The sequence below is a fragment of the Carcharodon carcharias genome, chromosome 16 (genome assembly GCF_017639515.1).
Source record: "Carcharodon carcharias isolate sCarCar2 chromosome 16, sCarCar2.pri, whole genome shotgun sequence".
NCBI classification, from domain to species: domain Eukaryota; kingdom Metazoa; phylum Chordata; class Chondrichthyes; order Lamniformes; family Lamnidae; genus Carcharodon; species Carcharodon carcharias.
The window spans coordinates 59,591,276-59,614,548 of record NC_054482.1 but is presented as its reverse complement, the minus strand read 5'-3'; the positions used below and the strand labels follow the sequence as shown (position 1 = coordinate 59,614,548).

The following is a 23,273-nucleotide window of genomic DNA, read 5'->3' as shown; positions in this document are numbered from 1 at the left end:
AAGAGGATAACCAGGGAAAGACTAGCACCCAAAAGGGATCAAGGGGGCAATCTATGGGTGGAGCCAGAGGATATCGCTAGAGTGTTGAATGAATACTTCACGTCTGTCTTCACCCAAGAGAATGAGGATGAAGGTATCGAACTCGGGGTGAGAAACTGGGAGGTTCTTAAGCAAATTGATATAGGGAGTGACAAGATATTGGAGGTGTTGGCAGGCATAAAAGTGGACAAATCTCCAGGTCCGGATGATTTGTGTCCCAGACTGCTGAGGTAGGCAAGGGAGGAGATTGCAGGGGCTCTGACCCAAGTTTTTAATTCCTCTCTGGCCACAGGGGAGGTGCCAGAGGACTGGAGAACAGCTCATGTGGTTCCGCTAGTTAAGAAGAGTTGTAGAGATAAGCCAGGGAACTAAAGGCCAGTGAGTCTCATGTCAGTGGTAGGGAAACTATTGGAGAAATTTCTGAAGGAGAGTATCTATTTCCACTTGGAGAGGCAAGGTTTGATCAGGGATAGTCAGCATGGCTTTATCAGAGGGAAGTCATGCCTAACAAATTTGATTGAATTTTTTGAGGAGGTTACCAGGTGTGTAGATGAGGGTAGTTCAGTTGATGTAGTTTATATGGATTTCAGCAAAGCCTTTGACAAGGTTCCACATGGGAGATTTATAAAGAAGGCAAATGCACATGGGATACAGGGTAATTTGATAAGGTGGATTCAAAATTGGCTTAGTTGTAGGAGGCAGAGGGTGATGACAGAAGGATGCTTTAGTGACTGGAAGCCAGTGCCCAGTGGCGTACCACAGGGATCTGTGCTCGGTCTTCTATTATTTATCATTTATATAAACGACATAGATGACTATGTGGGGGGTAGGATTAGTAAGTTTGCGAATGACACAAAGATTGGCCGGGTGGCTAACAGTGAGGTGGAGTGTCTTGGGCTACAGGAAGATATAGATGGGATGGTCAAATGGGCAGATAAGTGGCAGATGGAATTTAACTCTGAAAAGTGTGAGGTGATACACTTTGGAAGGAGTAATTTGACAAGGAAGTATTCAATGAACGGCATGACACTAGGAAGTTCTGAGGAACAAAGGGACCTTGGCGTGTGTGTCCATAGATCTCTGAAGGCGAAGGGGCATGTTAGTGGGGTGGTGAAAAAGGCATATGGGACACTTGCCTTTATCAATCGAGGCATAGGTTACAAAAGTAGGGAGGTCATGCTGGAGTTGTATAGAACCTTGGTGAGGTCACAGCTGGAGTACTGTGTGCAGTTCTGGTCGCCACATTATAGGAAGGATGTGATTGCACTGGAGGGGATGCAGAGGAGATTCACCAGGATGTTGCCTGGGTTGAAAGATTTAAGTTATGAAGAGAGGTTGGATAGACTTGGGTTGTTTTCGTTGGAGCAGAGAAGACCAAGGGGCGACCTGATTGAGGTATACAAGATTATGAGGGGCATGGACAGGGTGGATAGGGAGCAGCTGTTCCCCTTAGTTGAAGGGTCAGTCACAAGGGGGTATAAGTTCAATGTGAGGGGCAGGAGGTTAAGGGGGGATGTGAGGAGAAACTTTTTTACCCAGAGGGTGGTGACAGTCTGGAATGCACCGCATGGGAGGGTGGTGGAGGCAGGTTGCCTCACATCCTTTAAAAAGTACCTGGATGAGCACTTGGCACGTCATAACATTCAAGTCTCTGGGCCAAGTGCTGGTAAATGGGATTAGGTAGGTAGGTCAGGTGTTTCTCATGTGTCAGTGCAGACTTGATGAGCCGAAGGGCCTCTTCTGCACCATCTGATTCTGTGATTCTGTTAAGAATGCTGCCCCTCCAACCTTAAGGTTGTCGGGCAGGTAAAGAGCCCAGGCGGCCTTCACATTTTTCATGAAACCTCATCCACTGGCGGGATGAGGATTCATGAAGGATTTATTAATTAAATAAATTTTTTTGAAAAAATTAATGGATATGTCCCTGCTCATGGGCTGCATCTACCAGTCGGCCAGCGGGCGGGCGAAGAGCCCAAGCGGCCTTCAGAAAAAACATTAAATCTCAGGATGAGGTTTCATGAGGGTATTAAAATTTGTATGAAATGTCTAAGTAAAAGAAATTGACATGTCCCAGCTCACGTGACAGTGTCACATGAGGGGACATGTCAATAATTTTTTAAATCATCTTTATTTAATGTTTGGAACCTGAACTGATCTCCCTGAGGCAGCTCTTTTCCTCAGAAAGATCTGTGCACTCTTTTGTGCGTATGTGTGGAAGAGCCCACTCCTGGCTCAGGGAATCTGCCCCCCCCCCCCACCCACCTGCACAGGAAGCGCATAACGCTTCCTGGCGCACGTCACACTGGGTGGGCCTTAATTGGCCCGCCTACGTAAAATGGTGGCATGGCCCTGATTGGGGGCATTGATCAGATTCGTGTCCACCACTACCCACCCCTGCACAACCCTCCCCAGTGGGGGGAAATTTCTGTCCCAAGACTGATACTGATCTTGTCTGATATGCACACACTTTACAGCTGGGGTAACTAACCAGTAAATGACAGCAGGAAACATATTCATTTTTCTCCTGCTGGTCTGGTGATAAAGATGCCATTTTCAGTGCCCAATTACCATCAGGGAAAACTTACCACAGACTAAGAAATAAACAAGTATTCTCCACAGGTACACCTCAGTACCATTCTATAGAGTGGGTTTACCTACTGAACCATCAGAAATTTTATCTATTTGCACAGTTAACTAACCACTTCATAGCACTGATGTCTATATAAGGTACTCATTTTACCTGTTCCTGGTAGCTTTCTGTGCTCTTTTGTGGTTTAATACTTGTTAGACATCTGCTGGGTTGAGCTGCTCGAGGATTGACAATGTTCTGCGAGGATGAAATAGCAATCTGCAAAGGCTTCTGATACTGCTGGAGAGTCACCTTTGATACAGCTCCTTCATATTGCTGTTCCCTGGATCGATGCTGTAGGCTTTGTGGTGAAGACCCTAATGCACTCTGCCCTTGGTGAGGGTGGCTACCTGCCTGTGGGTAATTCAGCCCATTAGGCAAAGATTCAGGAAGCTGTAAAGGACAATCATTACAACTTACACAGACAGATAAAAGAAAAAAAAGGACACAGGAGACCTAAGTGATGATGACACCAACATCTGAAGATTAAGTCATTTTCTAGAGTGTAATTATATTTACAAGTTCCTAAGACACATGATTGTAAAATGTGAATGATTTAGTTAGGGATTATCTTAATTTTCGCAGATTCTGGAAACAAAAAACTTATAGGTTATATTTAAAATGATTTAGAGAGATCTAGAGGATGAAATCTTGGAAAAACATAGCTTGTTAACAGCAGCATGGATTCAGGCCATGTTTAACTAGCATGCCGGTGTTATTCAAATAATTATTAACATGATAACCAGTTTGTAAATAATTGCATTCTCATGAAGCTTTTGCTAAGACTCCTTTTCAGTAATTTATATTTACATAAGTTTACATTTATGACTGACAGAATAAGGAGTAACTTATGCTGCTGAATATTTAATTGTTTATAAACAGGAAAACAAGGGACAGAATTTTGCCGTCGACGAGCAGGGGGCGGGGCCTGCTTGCCGACGCGTAAAATGACGCAGGATGATGTCGGGCGGAATCCCCAACATCATCCTGACCCATTTAAATTTTCAGGAAGGTGGGGGCACAGCAAAATCAGCTGTGCGTCCGCCGACCTGTCAATGGCCAATTGAAGCCATTGACAGGATCATTTGAACAATTAAAGGACCTGCCCGTCCAACCTTAAGGTTGGCAGGTAGGCCAGGAGCACCGGCGGCAAATAGAAAAAAACATTAAACCTCATGCACCGGCAGGATGAGGTTTCATGCAATGTTCTAAAAAGTTTAATAAAGTTTTACTGTAATTTATGAACATGTCCCATATCATGTGACATTGTCACACGAGGGGGACATGTTAGGGAATTTTTTTTTTCTATTTTTAATCTTTTTAAAAGTGTAAGCGATCTCCCTGATGCTGCACTTAACCTCAGGGAAGATTTGTCCACATGCATGAAAGAGCGCATTCTCGCTTTTGGGGAATCTCCCCCCCCGTCCGCACAGGGAGTGCATAGCGCTTCCTGTCAGACGAAGGCCCGCCCATGTAAAATGGCGGCAAGGTCCAATTCTCCGGCAGTGATCGGCTCCCCGGCCACGGGAGATTGGGACGGGCCTGCCCGCCCGACAGATAGAAAATTCTGTCCAAGAGGTTATATATTATACAACAGGGCTACATTTAATAAACTCATCTGCTGTAGTGTAGCTGATGGGTAGACTGGAGCATAGGAGGAAGTGGAACTGTCAGAAAGGGAATAAAGAACAAGGACGGTTGCAGAGGAATTGGATACAGGAATGAAGCAAGCAGCCAGGTGAAGTGAGAATTACAGCAAGGACAAAGTGGGCACAAAGTCTGGGCTGAATAAGGGATGGAATAGGTCAGTTTCTGTAACTTGGCAATTAGAAGCAGTGACGCTCAGCAGCTGAGATAGGTGGAGAACATTCCTGGGGCAGGCAGCAGGTGCTGCCTGGAGACTGGGAACGGAGACAATCATGAGCTGAGGATAGGAATGGAGGCATTCCAGTGGCTTAAATGATAACAGAGGCATTCAAGGGATTGAGGATGGATTTGGGGTCATTTCTGTGAGCAAGGGTGAGAGCATTGTGTATGGAGTTATATATTTTTTCTGTCAAAGTTACTTTAGATGTGTTTCAATGTCCGTGTTTTACTCTGCTTTGATATTATTTTAAAGATTTATGGCTACCCGCAATTCATTCATTAATAGTAGCTTCTCTAGGTTTTATTTTTGCCAATGCCAGAATGTGGGAAAAGGTCACTTTCTTCTTCCAAATATAGCAAACAGCAGGATTTCAATGTGAAATCCTAATGCTTTCAGTAATAATGACAAATAACAAAAGATGGCCAAAAATCTACAAGGCTGAATCACTGTGTGATTGACAGGCTGTGCATGTAGGAAACCTCTAATGATGTCAATACTAGAGTATGTGGGGTTGGGGGACATTCCCTGATTTAAGTATGGTCAGCAGACAACCAAGCCATGAGAGGTGGACCTACTGTGCCAAATGGGGACGGCTGGCCTCTAAAGGTAGGCAGGAACACTAGAGCACCCTGAACCTCAAAACCCACCACCACCTATAAATATTCGGCAAAATTGCCCTTGCATAGGCATTAGAACTTGGGTTTTCTTTCAAGAATCCAGGTCACTCGCCAGATCTGGATCCCCCGATGGACCAAATCTCTGCCAGACAGCAGTCCAGTATGTAGCCTCTCAATCAGCATACCAGCATGTCACTCTTCCATCAGGTTGGTGTCTAGAAACTTCCAGACAGAGAGTCCTTATCCCAGGCCATACACACAGGTAACCTTGTTTGGAGTTTTTGGAACTATGTTCCAAATGTGGGCTATATTGTGTGCCTGTGCAGGATGTGAGTGCAAAGCACGTCCAGGAAGGTTTCCTTTGCATCACTGCGCGCACATGACTTCAATATTTATCTTCTTTTACTATATTATGTTTAATACTCATTCAGTTGAAGAATTATAAAATAATTAGTCTAATAGGAAAGGATGAGAAAAATGGTTCAATGGAGAACAGTGAATTGAATGAGCTGGATGGTCTTTTATCATTGGTAAGTTCTTTTGCTCTTATTTATTTTACTAAAACACTATATTATTGAAGAATGATACTAAGAACCCTTGATGGTAACCTTTGTAAGAATGACTGGGAAATTCCTACATCAGATTTCTTGCTAATTAACGAAAACTAACTTAAATACCATGACTCACTGTACATTTTTAAAATTTCATTGTTATACTGAATCTTTGTGATATGCTTTGGGTAAAAGCAGCTGAGAGGTGACATAATGGGAAACTGTGGTTTAGCCTGAAAGGTATAAAAGGAACCAAATGGTGAACAGGTAAACTACAGCAGAACTCTATCAGAGTGCCCTAACAGGCAGCTCGCTGTATAAGAACATTATAGATAAACACCTTAACAGAATTCCAGAGGGCCAGATAAATGGCAGAGAAAACAATAGTGCCTTGAATCCTAGGGAAGACATCTGGGTGCCAAGGCCACCTTGTTTTCCTTGCTTTGGCCAGGCATTAACATTTAAATGTTTACTAGTCAATAGTGTTACAGGTGGGAAAACAGAGGTCCTGAAAGTTTGACCTAGTTTAGGCAGGCAGAAGACTCAATGACACCTTTTTTAATTGGGTCGTTCACATAATATGATGGTAATGATTGGGTAAAATTGATCTCCATAGGCTTTACTGTGAAAAGAAAGTATAAAAGGATATTCCCCGAGCACAGAAATTGTAGAGGTTTTATGTGTTGCATTGACTGATGTGACAACCAGGGAGTAGTTATATGGAGATTGTGCTTGTACCCAGGACATAAGGGTAATGCTGTTGCGCTTTGATATCACTGCTCAGACATTGGCATGTGTCAAATCTTACTTATGTTCAATAAAATATAACCACTGTCATTAATAAGGGTTACTACTTTGAATCATTTCAGAATTTGAGAATAAGAGGTTAAAGGGTTAATTGACTCTGATACCATGGCTCCTAACACCTTGTAATTTTTTGCTATATCTTTTTTTTTGTGATATCATCATCACTAACACAAAACACATGCACACAATAATGAGTGTTGATGACATAACAGAGTTAACTTCATAGCTTAACTATTATCTACCCTGGCCGAAACATTCCTGGGATAGGCTTGAAGAATTTGATATATATGTTTTTCAGTGTGCTGGGAGCTACATAAGGTTTCAATTACACTACATAAATTTTGACAAATTTTGACAAATATGGAATCATTTTGAGGAATACAATGGAAAAGTACAATTGATTTCTCACCTACTGCTTTTTCTGGTCTCCCAAATCAAATGTTTTGATGTGTGATGGGGAAACAGTGGCACAGTGGTAATGTCATGGGACTAGAGATCCAGAGGCCCTGGCTAATGCTCTGGGGGCATGAGTTTAAATAACCATGGCAGATAGTGGAATTTGAATTCAATTAATATACCTGGAATAAAAAGCTAATTTCAGTAACAGTGACTGTGAAGCTATCATTGATTGTCGTAAATGTCACTAACGGCCCTTTAGGGAAGAAAATCTGCCACTACAACCTGGTCTGGCCTACATGTCACTCCAGATCCACAATAATGTGGTTTACTCTTAACTGCCCTATGAAATGGCCTAGCAAGCCACTCAGTTAAAAGGCAACAATTGGCCTTGCCAGTGATGCCCACATCCCATGAAAGAATACATTTTTAAAAAATTATTTTAAAGCAAGTCCAATAATATTTGCAATAGCTGGAATTTTAAAAAGTACATTGTCCTTCCAAGAATAAATAATAAACTAATATTCCAGAACTGGGTCCATCAATTCACAGGACAATCAACATGTTACTGTCTAGTGCGGTTCAAGATTATTGTGCTGAAATATGCAGTGAATGAAAGGGTATTTTGCAGCAAGGAACGTGGTGATCAGTGGGATTTTGGATAGGTGGGAGAAGTACATTGTTTTCATGTCCAAGTAACAACCGTCTTGAGATGGGGTCAGAAGTAGATCATCAAAACACACAAGATGACCCAGGCAGGGGTAGCAACACACAGCACAGCTCACCACACCATCCAAATGTTGGAGCATTTAACAGTAAGAGGTTAAGATATTTTACAATTCAACAACCGTCAGGGTTAGACAGACAGCAGGGCTAAAGAGAAAGCTATAATTACATATAAGATAGAAAGGAAAGGAGGGAGATAACTATAGACACATGAAGGCTGAGAGAAGAAATCACAGACACTCATAAGGACAGACAGAATACAGATATATACAGGGATAAAGGGCAGAATCATCTCAGATTTGCACTAAGTGCGGTAGCTGGCGAGCAATAGGACATTTTACCTGCCAGCCGCAATAGTGACTTTTCACGCCATTTCATCCCAATCCTGTCTTATTAATTATGCATTCCCAGGAAATATGCCGTTTCAATGGCGGGTGGGCTCTCATTCACCCACCACGCCAAGACCTCACCGCTTCATCATGCTGGGCACCATATTTAAAGTGTAGCCATATGCACACCTCTCAGTGCTTCCAGCCCACAACTGCTGCAAAAAGTACATGGCCTCGAAAGGCAAGAAGACTGCAGCCCTCTGGTTTAATGATATGTCCCTCGAGCATCTTTTGGACACAGTGGAGGCTCACCGTGATGTCCTCTACCCCTACTCTGGCCACAGGATGGGCAGCAACATCACTAATTAAGCATGGAAAGCGGTGGCAGCTTTGATCAGCGCCAGTGACCTGCAAAAGAGGACAAGCCACCCAATGCCGCAACAGGATGAATGGTCTCATCCGTTCCGCCAGGGTAAGTCACTCTTCTCATCACTCTCAACTCACACACTCACAAATCCATCACACATCCACAGGGGTCTCACACCTCAAGGGACAACACCACTAACTCTCACATGCACCCTCATATCTTCTGGAGCTTGCGACCTCAACCTATCCATGTCTCCGCTCACCACACAAACAATACATGCAGTGCTATGTGTCCTGCTCATACTCTCTCCATCTATTTCCATGCAGGAGAAGCTGGCTCACAACAGCAGGGAGAGGTCCCAGACCGGGGTGCAGTGGCCCACATTAGGCCCCTTACTCACTTTGAGGAAAGTGTCATCGTGCTGACTGGTTCGGACATGGACTGTGCCTGTGGCGACAGTGAGGTCGGTGGCGACAGTGAGGTCGGTGGCGAACACCCTTGTGAGGATCCTGCACCACCTCACCCCCCTTCAAAGCAACTGTGAGTGCTCTCTCTCCTGCTTTTGACTCTGCTGACATGTGCTAATCATCTCTACTTTGGTTCACAGGGAGCTCTGCCAAGCCAGTCCCTCAGCTCCATCCACGTCTCACCTCCAGCCAAGAAGACACCTCCTCCAGTGAAGAGGTGGAAATAAGCAGCCAGGAAGACCCATCACAGCGCTTACTCACACCCTCCACTAGCGCAGAGGCACTGTAGGTCTACAGCAGGCTCGTGTTCACAATTTGGTAGTCACTGCATGGACACGTGTCCACTTGAGAAGGAGGCAGGTTCAGCCGAGCTCCTGGCACTCGGAGGACTGCAGGGGAAGAGGCATCTGTGAGGTCTGAGTCAGATAACGAGCCTCTGGATTCGGCCTTCTAACTCATCCTGGTGAGTCAGCAGAAAGCGGGGGAACATCACACCAACCTGTTGGGAGCCCTCAACAGAACGGCATGCAAGTCAGAGGAGTGCGTCCACCTGCTCTCTGATGAAGTGGTGCCCATATGTGTGGGTATGGAGGTCTCCATGGGGAGGATGGCGGATGCCATGGAGACCCTGGTCCAGCAGAACGCAGAGATTGGCGCAGACCAGCACTTCACTGCAGTAGCCATGGGTGAGTTCCTGCAGTGGCAACACAAGAGGGAAACAGGACACCTGGACGTCCCCCCAAGTGCTCCTTCCCCTCAAGGAGTCAGGCTGGGGCCCTTGGGCACCTGAAGGCAAGAGGAGCAGCAGCTAGATGCCCCTGGGTGATCTACTTAGGAATCTTAGAGTCTGTCCTCTCCCTCCGAGTCCGCTTTCCCTGTGACCCTCTCAACCTCGTTCTCTGTCATCGCAGAGGGAGCAGTTGGCTCACAGGAGGAAAGCCATAGCAAGCTGATGCTCCCAAGGCCTTGGATCTCCAGATGACCAATGCCGAAGTCATCATAGGCAACAGGGCCAACCATTACACAGGCTGTCTCTATCCCTGCTGCAGATGTCAGGGCAGCATCTGGAAGTCTAAGACATTCAAAAGTTAAGGAAGTCTGAGCACAGTTGGTTGCATGGGTGAACACATTTTATCACTTTACAATCTGAAAATATATTCACTTTTGCTGAATGATGTGTTATGTTGTCTTTCAGCTTCACTGACAGGCTTTGCGAGTCCTTCCACTGCATCTTCCCACGCCCCCACAACCAGCAGTTCAGCTGCACACAGCCAGCCTACGAGTGATTCTGGAGGAAGAAGTGTGTGCGGCAGGGCCTTTCAGCCACTCATGCAAGCGCTCTCCCAAACACGTGGATCCTTCCTGTATCACACTCATCTCAAAGTCCTGAGCATTTTCAATGCTGCCTGCTGGGGTTCACTTTCAGTTGTCTATCTGAGCAGACCCGCATCTCTACCCACCCACTGATCACACTCCCATGCAGCACCTGTACTCTCCCACCATGACTCTGTTTCACTTTTGATTTAGCCAGCATGGTAGTGCTAAAGTTTTTCTTGTGCTCCCCCAACCTTTCACCTCCCCAGTCAGCCATTTCCTTTCCCCCATCACTGTCAACATCTGGCATCATCTACCACCGTGACCAACCAGTCTTTTCTTTCAGGGATATGCAGGTGAACTCGTACATTCCTTTCCTTCCGAAAATCCCACCCCCGTTAACCTCCCCGGCCTCCTCCGAGTCCCCAACAACCATCCTTGCCATACCTTGTACCAATACTGTCACACCCTAACCCTCTTACCACACCCACCCTCAGTTCACTCCCCAGGAGGCAGTCATGGACTCAACAGAGCCATCCCTTGCACATTCATCTGGACATCCCCCTCCAGACTCCTTCCCCACTTCTTCTGCCACCCTTACTTGTTCCCCTCTCTGGACTCTGTTCTCCAGCCTTACTTCTTCCTCTAGCCTTACTCCTCCCCTCTTCACAACTCCTTCCTCCTCCATTGTCAACTTCTCCCCAATTAACCCCCCCTACTTCCATACTTATTGCCCCACTCAACCTCACCCCTCCCTCCACCTGACACACCTTCCTTTCCCAGTTGATCCTAGACCTTCCTCTCCCACCCCCCAGTACATCTGCCTCTCCCAAACACAGCTGGACCTTTCTCTCCACCTCCTCAATGATCATCTGTTGTAAGCAGACCTTCAATAGTGACCTTCCAACTTCAGTGGGCTGCTTTCCAGCAGAGCCATGTCCATGAGAATCCATCCAGCATGCTGATGGACATTCCTCCAGGGTCCCATTGCTGTCAGGTTCTAGCATCTTCTGCTCCCCAGATGTGAGTGAGGCCATGACTGTAGGTCCCTATTTCTGCATGTCATTGGCTGGGCCAACATTTATCACCCATGTTGTTGTTCAGAGGGCACTTAAGAATCAACCTGTGGGTCTGGAATCACATGCAGGCCAGACCAGGTAAGGACAGCAGATTTCCTTCCCTAAAGGGCATCAGTGAACCAGATGGGTTTTTACAACAACCGGCAATGGTTTCTTGGTCACCATCAGACTTTTAATTCTAGATGTTTATTGAATTCAAATTTCACCATCTGCCAAGGTGGGATTTGAACTCAGATCCCGAGAGCATTACCCTGGGTCTCTGGAATACTAGTTCAGTGACAACACCACTATGCCATCACCTCTCCCTGCACTAGCATGTTTTCCTGTTGACGTGGGCAGATGATCCAGCGTTGGGGGATGATTCTGGCAGAATGGGCTTATAATGATATACAGATGTATTACAATGAGGTTCCCGACGTCTGATGGTGGGAAACACGACCCACCATTGACGGACAGAGCAGACGACTGCAAACTGGTTTCACAACGTCGTGAACCCGATTTTTGGCCTTCTTGCCATATTGTCTGCTCACGCCACCAAACACGCCCACTGCCAACGAGCACAGAAAATTCCGCCCTGAGTGTGAATCCAACACACAGAGAAAGAGAAATAACAAATTCATAGAGTGAAACATAAATACACCCAAGACAGAAATAGTGAAAGCAAGTATGTGAGGACTGTGAGCATCACAGATGGGGGCTGACCATGAGAGTGATTTTGGTCGCTTATTGATGAGGCTGGACTTGTCACTACTGTGCTCAAGGGCAGCCATACACATTTTTCTGCAGCACATCAGGGTGAACTCAACAAAGTGATATGTGCCTAAACCTACAGCTTGATGTTTGCTTTTTTTAAAACAATCTTTTGGTGAACAGTTTTTTATGAAATATTCTATCAACAAAATACATTTATTTGACACTGCATCATGTCCCCCAGAAATATTTCATATAATGAGTTACTTTCCAGTGCAGTGGCATTTATTGTGCAAATATAGCAGCCAGTTAATGCACATAGCAAGGAGGTGAATAACCAGCCTTGGGGTAATTTTTTGTTTATATTTGTTCATGGGATGTGGGTATTGCTGGCTGGGCCAGCATTTATTGACCATCCCTAATTGCCCTTGAGAACTGAATGGCTTGCTAGGCCATTTTTTTTGAGAGTCAACCACATTGTGGGTCTGGGTCCAGAATCACATGCAGGTAAGGATAGCAGATTTGGGTTTTTACAACAATCAAGCACTGGTTTCATGGTCATCATTTATTAAATTTAAATTAATCATCTGCCATGGCGGGATTTGAACCTGGGTCTCCAGAGCATTAAGTATCTGGAGTAACAATACCATTACACCACCACCTCCCCTATGCTGTTCTTGTTCTGTTGCATTAACTTTACTGGAAATGCACCAAAAATTCTGTTTTTGTTGCATCTTTGATGAATTTTCTTGCAGCAGACAGGGAGCAGTTCCAAGGAAATTTCCCTCCTCACAAAGCAAAGATACAAAGGTTTCTTGAGTCCCCTTGTGCAACACAATTGATAGCAATTAGCAAAGGCCGATATTTTATCTGTGGTGTGCCATTCCTGATGGTGAAACCGGAAGTGAGTAACAATTGCGCTCTCATGTCGGGAAGTGGCTCCCACGCGATTCTAATTAAAATTTAAACTGCCTCTAGTGGGCACAGGAGACACCTGTGATAATGTGATGGGTGTAAGCTTTTCAGGGGTGGGAATTCTACAGCTGAGTGTCTAGGCAGCTGAAGGCATGGCTGTCAATGGTGGAGCCATTTAAATTGGGGATGCACAGCAGGTCAGAATTTGAGGAAGGTAGATAACTCGGAGGATGGTAAGGTTGGAGGAGGTTACAGTCATAAGGAGGGTCAAGGCTCTGGAGGAATTTTAAAACAAAGATGACAATTTTAAAATCGAGGCGTTGGCTCCTCAAGCCAGTGTAGATCAGTGAGCACAGGGGAATGGATTTTTTGAATAATGTTGCCGACGGGCAGCATGTCGATGAGAAATGGGATGAGGCCAAAAATCAATTCTTGAGGAACACCAGAGGTAATGGTGTGGGAGGGGGAAGGGAAGCGTGGAATGGATTCTTCAGCCGGGACTGGATAAATAAGAATGGAATGAGGCGAGTGCAGTCACTCAGCTAGAGGACGATAAAGAGACAAGCACTCAATGCACTGCAACTCCAGAATACTGCTTTCCTTCTGAGTCTAATTAACAACACTGTGTTTTGGAAGGTGATGCATAACACATCATCAAGATTTCTTTCATCAACTTGGCTCAGTTGAAACCATTTTCATCTTTGACTGGATTGGGCTTTATACTACAAGTTCAAGGAAGGATTCAGGATGGTGATGGAAGATTTAGAAATCTAAAGAGAGAAGTCCAATTGAACAAGGCAGCAATTTGGGTAAAGACAAGCAGAGTGGGATATGAAGGGAAAGAGTTTAACAGTAGTAGTGCATCACAAATAAGGTCCATAGTTATTAATGACTCTTTATCTGAATGTGCAAAGCATTTGCAATAAGATTGCTGAACTATTGACACAAATAGAAATAAATGATTTAGCTCTAATCACCATTACAAATACATGGTTAAAAGATGACCAAGGTTGGGAAGTGAATATTCCAGGATACATAACATTCAAAAAGGCAGAGAGTTGAAAAGGAGGAGGAATAGCTCTGGTAGTAAAGGTTGACATTAGAACAGTAGTGAGAAAGGATCTTGGCTCAGAAGGTCAGGAAGGAGAATCATTATGGGTGGAGATTAGGAATAACAAGAGTCCAAAAACACTGGTGGAAATAGTTTCTAAGCCCCCTAACAGTAGTTATACTGTTGGACAGAGCATTAAGCAAGAAACAATTGCAGCTTGTAAAACAGAAATGTAATTATTGTGGAAGACTTTAATTTTTACAAAGATTGGACAAATCAAATTGGCAAAGGTAACCTGGGAAGTGAATTTGTAGAATGCTTTCCCAGCAGTTTTCTAGAACAATACATTGCAGAACCAACTAGGGATAAACCTATTTTAGATATAGTAATGAGACAGGGTTAATTAGTAATCTCATAGTAAAAGATCCACTAGGAAGAAGTGACTATAATACACTTGAGTTTCTTATGAAAATGACATAATCCAGTTCCAAACAAGAACCTTAAATTTAAACAAAGCCAATTAGTTAAGTAAGGGGGAGAGTTGGCTGAGGTTGTTTGGGTAAATAGACTTAAAGGTTTGGCAGTAAATAAACAGTGGGAAACACTTAAGGAAACAATTCAAAATGTTCATCAAAGATACATTCCATTAAAAAAAAACTCAGCAAAAAGATCCATTTGTGGCTTACTAGGGAAGCTAAGGATAGCTTTAGATGTTGCTGAAAATAAAGACATGTTGCTGAAGCTTTTCATCTTGCACTTAACAGGACAAACACAGGAATGCTAAGGTTCAAACGATCACAATTTAAACTACAGGAGAAAGGGCTGTTGATTGGTTGGCAAGTTGACTCTGATGGATGAGGCCTTGCCATGGAAAAAGGAACATGGAGCTATAGGCTCCCCAAGTTCCTGGGTAATTCAAAAAAGGTGCAAGGCTTAAACATATTCCTTTTGTTTGCAGAGAACGAGTCCCTGCATATGAATGTATGTCACTTCTAGCAAGTGTAAATGAGCCATATTATGAGCTCAGATGATTATCTTAAATTGCTTGTTAATGTAGCTATTATTGCACTCAGGATTGTTCAGCAAGTGTTGCCCAACTGATGTTTTGTGTTGGGTTTTGCAAGTTCAGGCTGGTTGAGCACAGTCTATACTCTGCCTGTTACGAACAACTGAAGGAACATGCTGTTTGATTATAAAATAAAAGCAAAACAATTTGGATGCTGGAGATCTTAAATAAAAACCAAAAGTGCTGGAAAAACTCAGCAGGTCTGGCCACATCTGTGGAGAGCAAAACAAAGTGAATGTTTCAAGTCCATTATGACTCTCCACAGCTGCTGCCAGACCTGCTGATATTTCCAGCACACTCTGTTTTTATTATGCTGTTTGATTTGATCGCCAATTGTTGGGTCGTATGGCTTGCATATTTGGCATCACTCCAGCACTTTCTTTTCAGTGATATTCAAGTTCTATATTACCAAGTTACTGATGGTACTTGATCAAACGAAGGGGTTTATAATGTTGTAAAGAATTGTAATAAGCCTGAGGATTGGGAGTGCTTTAGAAACAAGCAAGGGGTGACCAACAAGTTGATAAAAAGGGAAAAAAATAGAATGAAGGCAAACAAACCAGGAATCTAAAAAAAAAATTGTAAAAGCTATTATAAGCATATAAAAAGAAAAGTAGTTCAGGCAAACATAGATTCCTTACAGGCAGAGACAGGAAAACTATCATGGGGAATGAGGAAATGGTAGGGTTATTGACCAAATATTTTGTGTATCTTCATGGTAGAAGACATAAATTGTACACCAGAAATAGAAGGTAGCCAAGGTGGTTATAAGAATGAGGAATTTAAAGTAATTAATATAAGCAGAGAAAAAGTATTGGAGAAATTTAGGGTACTAAAGACCAACAAATTTCCAGGACCTGATGGCCTACACCCTAGAATTCTAAAAGAGGTAGCTGCAGATATGCTAGTGATAATTTTCCAAAATTCCCTAGATTCTAGAATGGTCCCAGAGGCTTGGAGGTTGGCCAATATAACACTGCTATTCAAGAAAGGAGGCAGAGAAAGCAGGAAAGTACAGGCCAATTAGCCTGACATCAGTCATCAGGAAAATGCTGGAATCTATTATTAAGGACGTGTTAACAATATGCTTAGAAAATCATAGTAAGATCAGCCAAAGTTAACATAGTTTTATGAAAGGCAAATCATGTTTGACAAATTTATTAGAATTTTTTGAAGATGTAACTAGTAGGGTAGATAAAGAGGAACCAGTAGATGCAGTATGCTTGAATTTCCAAAAGACATTCATTAAGGTGCTGCACAAAATATTAATATGCAAGATAAGGGGTAATATATTAGCATGATGGAGGATTGGTTAACAGGCAGGAAGCAAAGGTAAGGCAAAATCAAGACATTTTCAAGTTGGCAGGCTGTAATTAATGGAGTGCTGCAAGGATCAGTGCTGTGTCTTCAACTATTTACAATCTATATTAACGACTTAGGTGAAGAGACTGAGCATTATGTATCAAAGTTTGTTAATGATACAAACCTAGTTGAGAATGTAAGCTGTGAGGAGGACACAAAGAGGCCTCAAGTTAAGTGAATGGGCAACAATGTGGCAGAAGGTGCATGATGTGGGGAAGTGTGAGGTTACTTACATTGATAGTAAGAAAAGAAAAGCAGAATATTTTTTTTAAAAGCATGAAACTTCTAAACGTTGAGGTTCAGTGGGATCTGGGCATACTCATACAAGGGATGCGAAAGTTAGCATGCAGGTACAGCAGCAATTAGGAAGGCAAATAGCATGTAGCCTTAATTGCAATGGATTGGAGTACAAAAATAAGCAACACTTACAATAATTATACAGAACTTTGGTGAGACTACACCTGGAGTACTTGGTCAATTTTGGTCTACATATTTAATGAAGGATACACTTGCTACTTGCACTGGAGACAGTACAGAGAAGGCTGACTAGATTGGTTCCTGGAATGGGAAGGTTGTCCTATAGTGAAAGACTGAGTAAATTGGGCCTATACTCTTTAGAGTTTAGAAGAATGAGAGGTGATCTCATTGAAACATACAAAATTCTGAAGCAGCTTGAGAGAGTAGACACTGAGAGGTTGTTTTCCTGGCTAGGAGATCTGGAACATGGGGTGCAGTCTTAATCTAAAGGGCTGACCATTTAGGACTGAGATGAGGAGAAATTTCCTCACTCAGAGGTTTGAGAATCTTTGGAATTCTCTACCCGAAATGGTTGCGGATGCTCCATCATTGAATTTATTTAAAGCTGGGATAGACAGATTTTGGTCTCCTGGAGAATGAAATCATATGAGGAATGGAATGGACAGGAAAGTGGTGTTAAGGCAAATGATCAGCCATGATTGTATTGAATGGTGGCGAGGGGCCATGTGGTCTACCTCTGCTGTTATTTTTTATGTTCTTCTGATGTCTGAGTCAGAAAATTATGGGCTGATGGCCCAGTGCAGATTTGAACACATAAGGCCTGATTAACTTTGTTTAAGTGAATGGGGTTTGAGTGAGTTAGAATCTATGCTAATACTTTAGCGCAGTACTGAGAGAATATGGGTTTGCTATCTTTAGGGCTAAACGTTTAACCGAGGACCATATGCCTGCTCAAGTGATGGAAAATATCCATGGCATTATTTGAAGAGATCATCATGTCATGGCCAGTATTCCATCCTCAACAAGAAAGTTTACCTAGTCATTCATTCATTTGTTGTTTGTTTTGCTGTGTGCTAACTGATTGGCTCATTTGACTACATAGCAGTGACTGCACTTCAACAGTACTTCACCAATTGTAAAGTATTTTGGACTTTGTGAGGATGCGAAAAGATAGCACATAAAAGCAGATTCTTTCCTCATATTACTGCTTAAAAACTTCTTTTAAAAAGTAGAGAACAGAAAATTAAAGAGAATAAGAGAACAGCAGTCAACAACAAGAACAGAATTCAAATTGTATTTCAGATCTGAAATTAAGGTCCATATAATTAGCATTTCAGTACAAATTTATTGCTGGTCTTTGAGCATCTTAATAGCTGTAATGTTAACATTTGTTTCAGCATTACAATGTTTAAGCTGAAAACAAACAAAATTCAGTCCGCCCAGAAAAAGGTATTTTGAGGCATCAAATCCAAAGATTAATTCATCAATTTCAATTTATGAAGCACGATTTTTTAGAAACATGGCTGGGGAGCATTTCAAACGAAACTGCTTAATTTCCCACCTATTCTGCATTTTGACACCAATGGTTTTGGTGGTAAACTAAGGCCAGAATTTTCCAGCCCCTTATGCTGGCAGAATCTTATGGTCCTGCCCAATGTGAATGGAGATTTCAGTGGCTCGATGGCCACACCGCGGGGAAACCCACCACAGGGGCCTAGGATACCACAAAGAAAATCAGGCCTTTAGTGCCCCTCCTCTCCCCACCTCTCCCCAGCTATGCAACACCTCTATTTACCTTGCTTCCAGCAATCTTCCTTTTTTCCTGGAGGCTACTGTGCCTCCATCCATTGGCCAGCTGCTGCTTTCCATTGGAAATGGCCAAGCAGCTGACCCACAGCCTTTAAATGAGGCCTGGCAGTAAAAATCTGCTGGGCTTCTGATGAAGATTGCTGTCCTTTCCCACTGGAAGATAAAATTGGCCCTGTGGCTTCACAAAACATACATTCAAAACAGATCAGAGCAACAATTTATTTTTTAAAAAGTATACATAGAACATGTATGTCAAAGGGTTAAACTCACCATTTGGAATGTGTAAACCATAATGACAAAGTGAAACAGAATACACTGTTAAGAATACAAATGGACTTAATGGAACAAATATGAAATTACAAAACATAAAGTTATGACATAAGGCAACAGAAAATTAAATCCACTAGGGTCTAACCTTTTTAATTATGTTCTCTGGTGGTACATCTCTCCTCCCCAATGCATATGAACTCCATTGACTGGTAGGAGATATATCTTCCAGTTCATTGTCATGGACGTTGCTCTGTTGTGATGGTGTCTGTTGACAAAAAGTATCAACACATTAATGATTGGTGCTAGTTACTTGCACAGCTTAACAACAAATAATGTTAACAGTTGAGGGTTTCCCCAATGTGTAAATAAATTGCTGTGGAATTCAGCGCAATAGATCAGGAAGGCCTGAGTTTTAACTTCTAAACTGTGCTGAATTGCCTGTCATCCAGAGTGACAGTGTATTCGCAATTGGTTTCAGAGTTCCTGGGTTAGTTAAAGGGAAAAAAAAATCAACTAGTACAGTATTCTTGCTCCTGATCGCTATTTAATGGCTTTGCTGGAAAGAGGATGTGGAGTGAGTATAAGATAAAGCTCAGTGTTATACCCAGTTGGCAGTTACCATCCAGGCTTACACATGGACTGCGTGAATGTGGGATAACATTTTTTTTTAAATTACAGCAGCCTTGATTCTGCAGTTTGTGTGACAATGGAATCCAATAAGTCCATAAGAATCCATCTTCTTAAAGCAGTTCTGTAATGTTAAGACCTGATGCACAAGCAGATAAAAGCAGATCGGTGGTGCATATGTACAAGCTTTATGAATGCTATAATAAAGAATGCAAGTTAACAAAGCTGAAAGGTTAGCAAAATACAATTGAGCTTTGTTAACATTTCTAAATTAAAGTGGTGTAATTAAATTTTAAAAGAAGAACTGTGCGATTGAAACAGATAGAGGTAGTTCATGCTGTGAGATGGTTTAGACTCAGCATGCACTATCACTTCTATGTCTACACCTACCTAATCTTACATGCTGAATTTGCAACTGCACCAATTACACACTAGCAACAAATGGAAAGACATTTATATTGTACTAAAATTCTCCCTTCTGTTCAAATAAAATCATGTGGGGTGGATTATCCTCTGACTCTAAATTCCTATCACAATCAAAGAGATGGGATTTGCATTGCCACTTTGAACCCAGAGTGGGGGATTGAGGGCAAAGTCCAGCAAAGGGATAGCCCGAGCTTTCCTTGTGGGACCAGTGGAGCAATCCTGTATCTCCTATCCCACAAGGAAACTTTAAATACATTTTAAAAACTTACCTTACTGGACCTCTTCTGGCCTTTGATGCAGCTCCTAGTTATTTTGGTCTGATTGGAAAGCCACCATTGCTCCCCGGTTCTGGCCTCAGGTAAAAATGGCACCAATGGCATAGCTGGAGCATCGTGGGCAGTCTGCCAGTGAGCTTGCGTGCAATAGCTCAGTGTTTGGAGGTGTCCAGTTTCAAATTGTGTCAGGGTTTTGTGTAGACCACAGAGACTAGTCTGTCCTGCATGGAGGAAATTAGCAGCTTCATGAATATGGCAGTGTCATCCATTATGGTGGAGCGTCTGCTGGCCACTCTGATAGGTTTGATGGTTGCTCACGCTAATGCTATGGAAACTCAGATTCCTGCCAACTTGGCTCTGGATGCCAATGTTGACAGGAGTTTCCAGAGTGTCACATCATTCCTGCATTCTGTACTTGTGCAGAGCCATAGGAATGTTGAAGCGCACTGCCAGAATAAGTGGTCTTGGCTCCATGGGACAGACTCCTGCTGCCTTAAGATGATTGCTTGCCTGCTTCCCCAACATTCACTCTTCCATTGCTCTTGTTAGTGCCTCACAGCCAGCTGGGTCAGACTGCCCCAGCCTATGTCAAAATGCTGCAGTGTATAGCGGTGCCCTCTAGGCCCAGAACTGATCGAGGTCACCAATCACAACCGTTTGACGTATCCTCAATGGAAGCTCAGGAGCCTTCCACCTTCCAAGATATAGCCACTAGGGGTTAACTTCATAGGAGTACCAGGATAGGTATACAAACACAAGACAGAAATTAAAGGACTGTACAAGGATGCTTCTTAATTCTGTTTGGTCTAATTGTTAGATCTACCAAACTATCTATGATTGTGGTAAAACTGAATGCAAACAAAAATAGTCCATGCCAACAAGAACTTGTTAACATAAGTCATAAATCAGTTGTAAAAGGCAGAAAATAGACAGAAAAAAACCAAAGTTAACCAGCAGCCCTAAAGGACAAACCACCCACAAATCTATATGTAGTGAATGAGCATTTTAAATAATATTGCTGAAGGGTCTTTGGTGCCAGTTCACAGAATAGAATCAAATAATCTTTACAGTTCACAAGCTCTTTGAAAGAGCATTCTACCTAGTCCGACTCCCCTGCCTTGTTCCCGTAACCCTGCACATTCTTTCTTTACAGATAGCAACTCAATTCGCTTTTGAAAACTTCAATCGAACCTGCCTCCACCACCCTCTCAGGAAGTTCATTCCAGACTCGTCTCCCTGAGTTATTAAGTAAGTTTAGCACATGGTGAGTCAGGTATCATGCAGGTAAATTTCACACAAAAACCCTTATTTAAATGTGATTATAAGGCTTTTAAATGATTCTTGGACTCCTACGGAAATGAATGATCTATTATGGCAGGCAGTGCAATTTCAGTGTGGATTGAGTTTGTGCAGGCTGCTCATCATATTGGATCCTTAATCATCATTTTACACCTGCAAATAAATTACTGTGTCATTACTTTTTCCATGAGCTGAAACGAGCACTTATCAAAAACTTGCTGGGACATTACGGACTTGCTTGGTTCATTTGTCAGATTACTGAGTCTGCTACAGAGACTTTAGGCTGGAAACCCCACAGAGACTGAGGTGGGCAGGACCAAAAATTAGCCACTTCACTGCTGGATCCCTTGCCCCATGCTGCTTCTGGGCCATTTTTGTGGAGGCCAGGGCCAGCACTCCAGGCAGACCTAGAGGCCTTCCCTGCCTGCAGTGGTGCAAGAGCAGCGGCCTTTCTGTAGAAGGGCTTCCTCCCCACAGTGGGGGTTTTGTTCCTGAACCTATTTTTTAACTCATGATTTAAAAATGCTGCAGAGTTGGTGCCTCTCTTTTGCTTACCCTCTATTATAGCCTGCTGCTCCTCTCAAACTGGAAGGCCTCTGAATAGCCCGCCAGCTTCAAGAGCTGTCTACCATCATCAATTGGATAGAGAACCCGTCTCCATTCTAATTAAAGGGGCTGCCCCTTGAAAATCCTCCAGGAGGAGAGGGGGCCCCAGAAGGAAAAAAACAGTAAAAACCGGGAAATAAAAATACTGGTCCGAACTGGTCTTGTATAACTTAAAATGGAACACTAGTAAAACTGGGAAACAAGAGTACTGGTCCAAACTGTTTTTTCCTTCTGGGGCAGCAGGTTCAGGACCCAGAAATCTCTGTTTCCCACCCCCAGAGAGAAAATACAGCCCATGGCTCTGCACATAATTGTTTCCTTGGAATCGGATATACTCAAAGTGACCCTGCTCACCTTGGGCAGTATGAAAGTTATTGATTGGTCAGCTAACAAATATATGTTTAATCTGTCATTAAGAAGTCAGGAGGTATTAAGAGCTTCTCCAGGACAGCATGGTGAGCAGCACAACTCAATATGAAATGTGCGAATGCATTGTACCTCCTGACCATAGAATGGATACAAACCATACCATGTTAAACAGTAGTTTCGTCAGTTGGAGATGAGGACTTAAAGCAGTGGTTTCTTGCTTCTCTACAACACTTTCCTTCAGCTGTCATTCAAAGTCTCAGTATTTTCTTGTCACCTATATGGAAGACCTTTGCTTTCAATACGATGGAATGATCAATAAAGGGCAGCCATCTCAATGTCTGGGCATCCAAGTCCATATCAGGCTAATTTATCACCAACCATTTAATCCAGATCCTTATATGATGTGAATGCCATAAGGCTGAATTTCCCTTTGTGGTGCTAAATGAGAAATGGATATAGGCCAAAGCTCTCCTGCTCTGAAATATTTTCCTTTTGCTACAAATCTACTACATTGCTTGCTCCTGGATCCTCTACATTGGCAAAGTAAGTCCTTATGGCCAGAATCTTCTTGTAGCGTCGAGTGTCCCGATGGGGACAGGCCAGACAGCTGTCCATATGCAATCATGGCAACCAGCCATTTAGATATTCATGGACAAGGTGCCCAGCTAATTGTGCGGCAGGGTGGGCAGGAAGTTGATGACCCTACCATTAGCTTATGTGACTGAAGATTGGGCGCCATTTAAAGGGCATCTGGACAGGCATTCATTCCCTGCAATCCAGCACCAGGCTGTGTGAGTGGACACCTTGAGACTACAGAGACCTTTTCCCCCGCCCTGCCAATAACCTCAACTGCTGCTACCATCTGCTCATCTCCCCCCCCAACCCTCCCCGGATAACCTCAACTTTTGCTCTTCCGTCAGTCACCTTTGACCTTCCATTCATCAGCCTTGACCCTCACTTCATCACCCTTAACCTGTCCTCTTTACCCTCAACTCTCAGGATCTCACCATTGATCTTCCCTATAACCCTGGATCTCCCCATAATCATGCTTCACCTCCCATC

The 23,273-nt window shown here is 43.2% G+C and overlaps 1 protein-coding gene across 2 annotated transcripts in view; it reads right to left on the bottom strand.

Annotated features, from left to right (window-relative positions):
* The window catches only part of lrrc7 (leucine rich repeat containing 7), a 331,680-nt gene that overhangs the window by 31,828 nt on the left and 276,579 nt on the right, over window positions 1-23,273 (bottom strand). Inside the window, exons 19-20 of one of the 2 annotated variants that reach the window (XM_041208419.1) lie at window positions 18,755-18,874; window positions 2,780-3,022 (exon numbers count right to left, since the gene is read on the bottom strand). In XM_041208419.1, the coding sequence (XP_041064353.1) occupies window positions 2,780-3,022; window positions 18,755-18,874 (363 nt within the window). The remainder of the gene's footprint in view (window positions 1-2,779; window positions 3,023-18,754; window positions 18,875-23,273) is intronic. The other variant, XM_041208420.1, reaches the window with a different exon arrangement.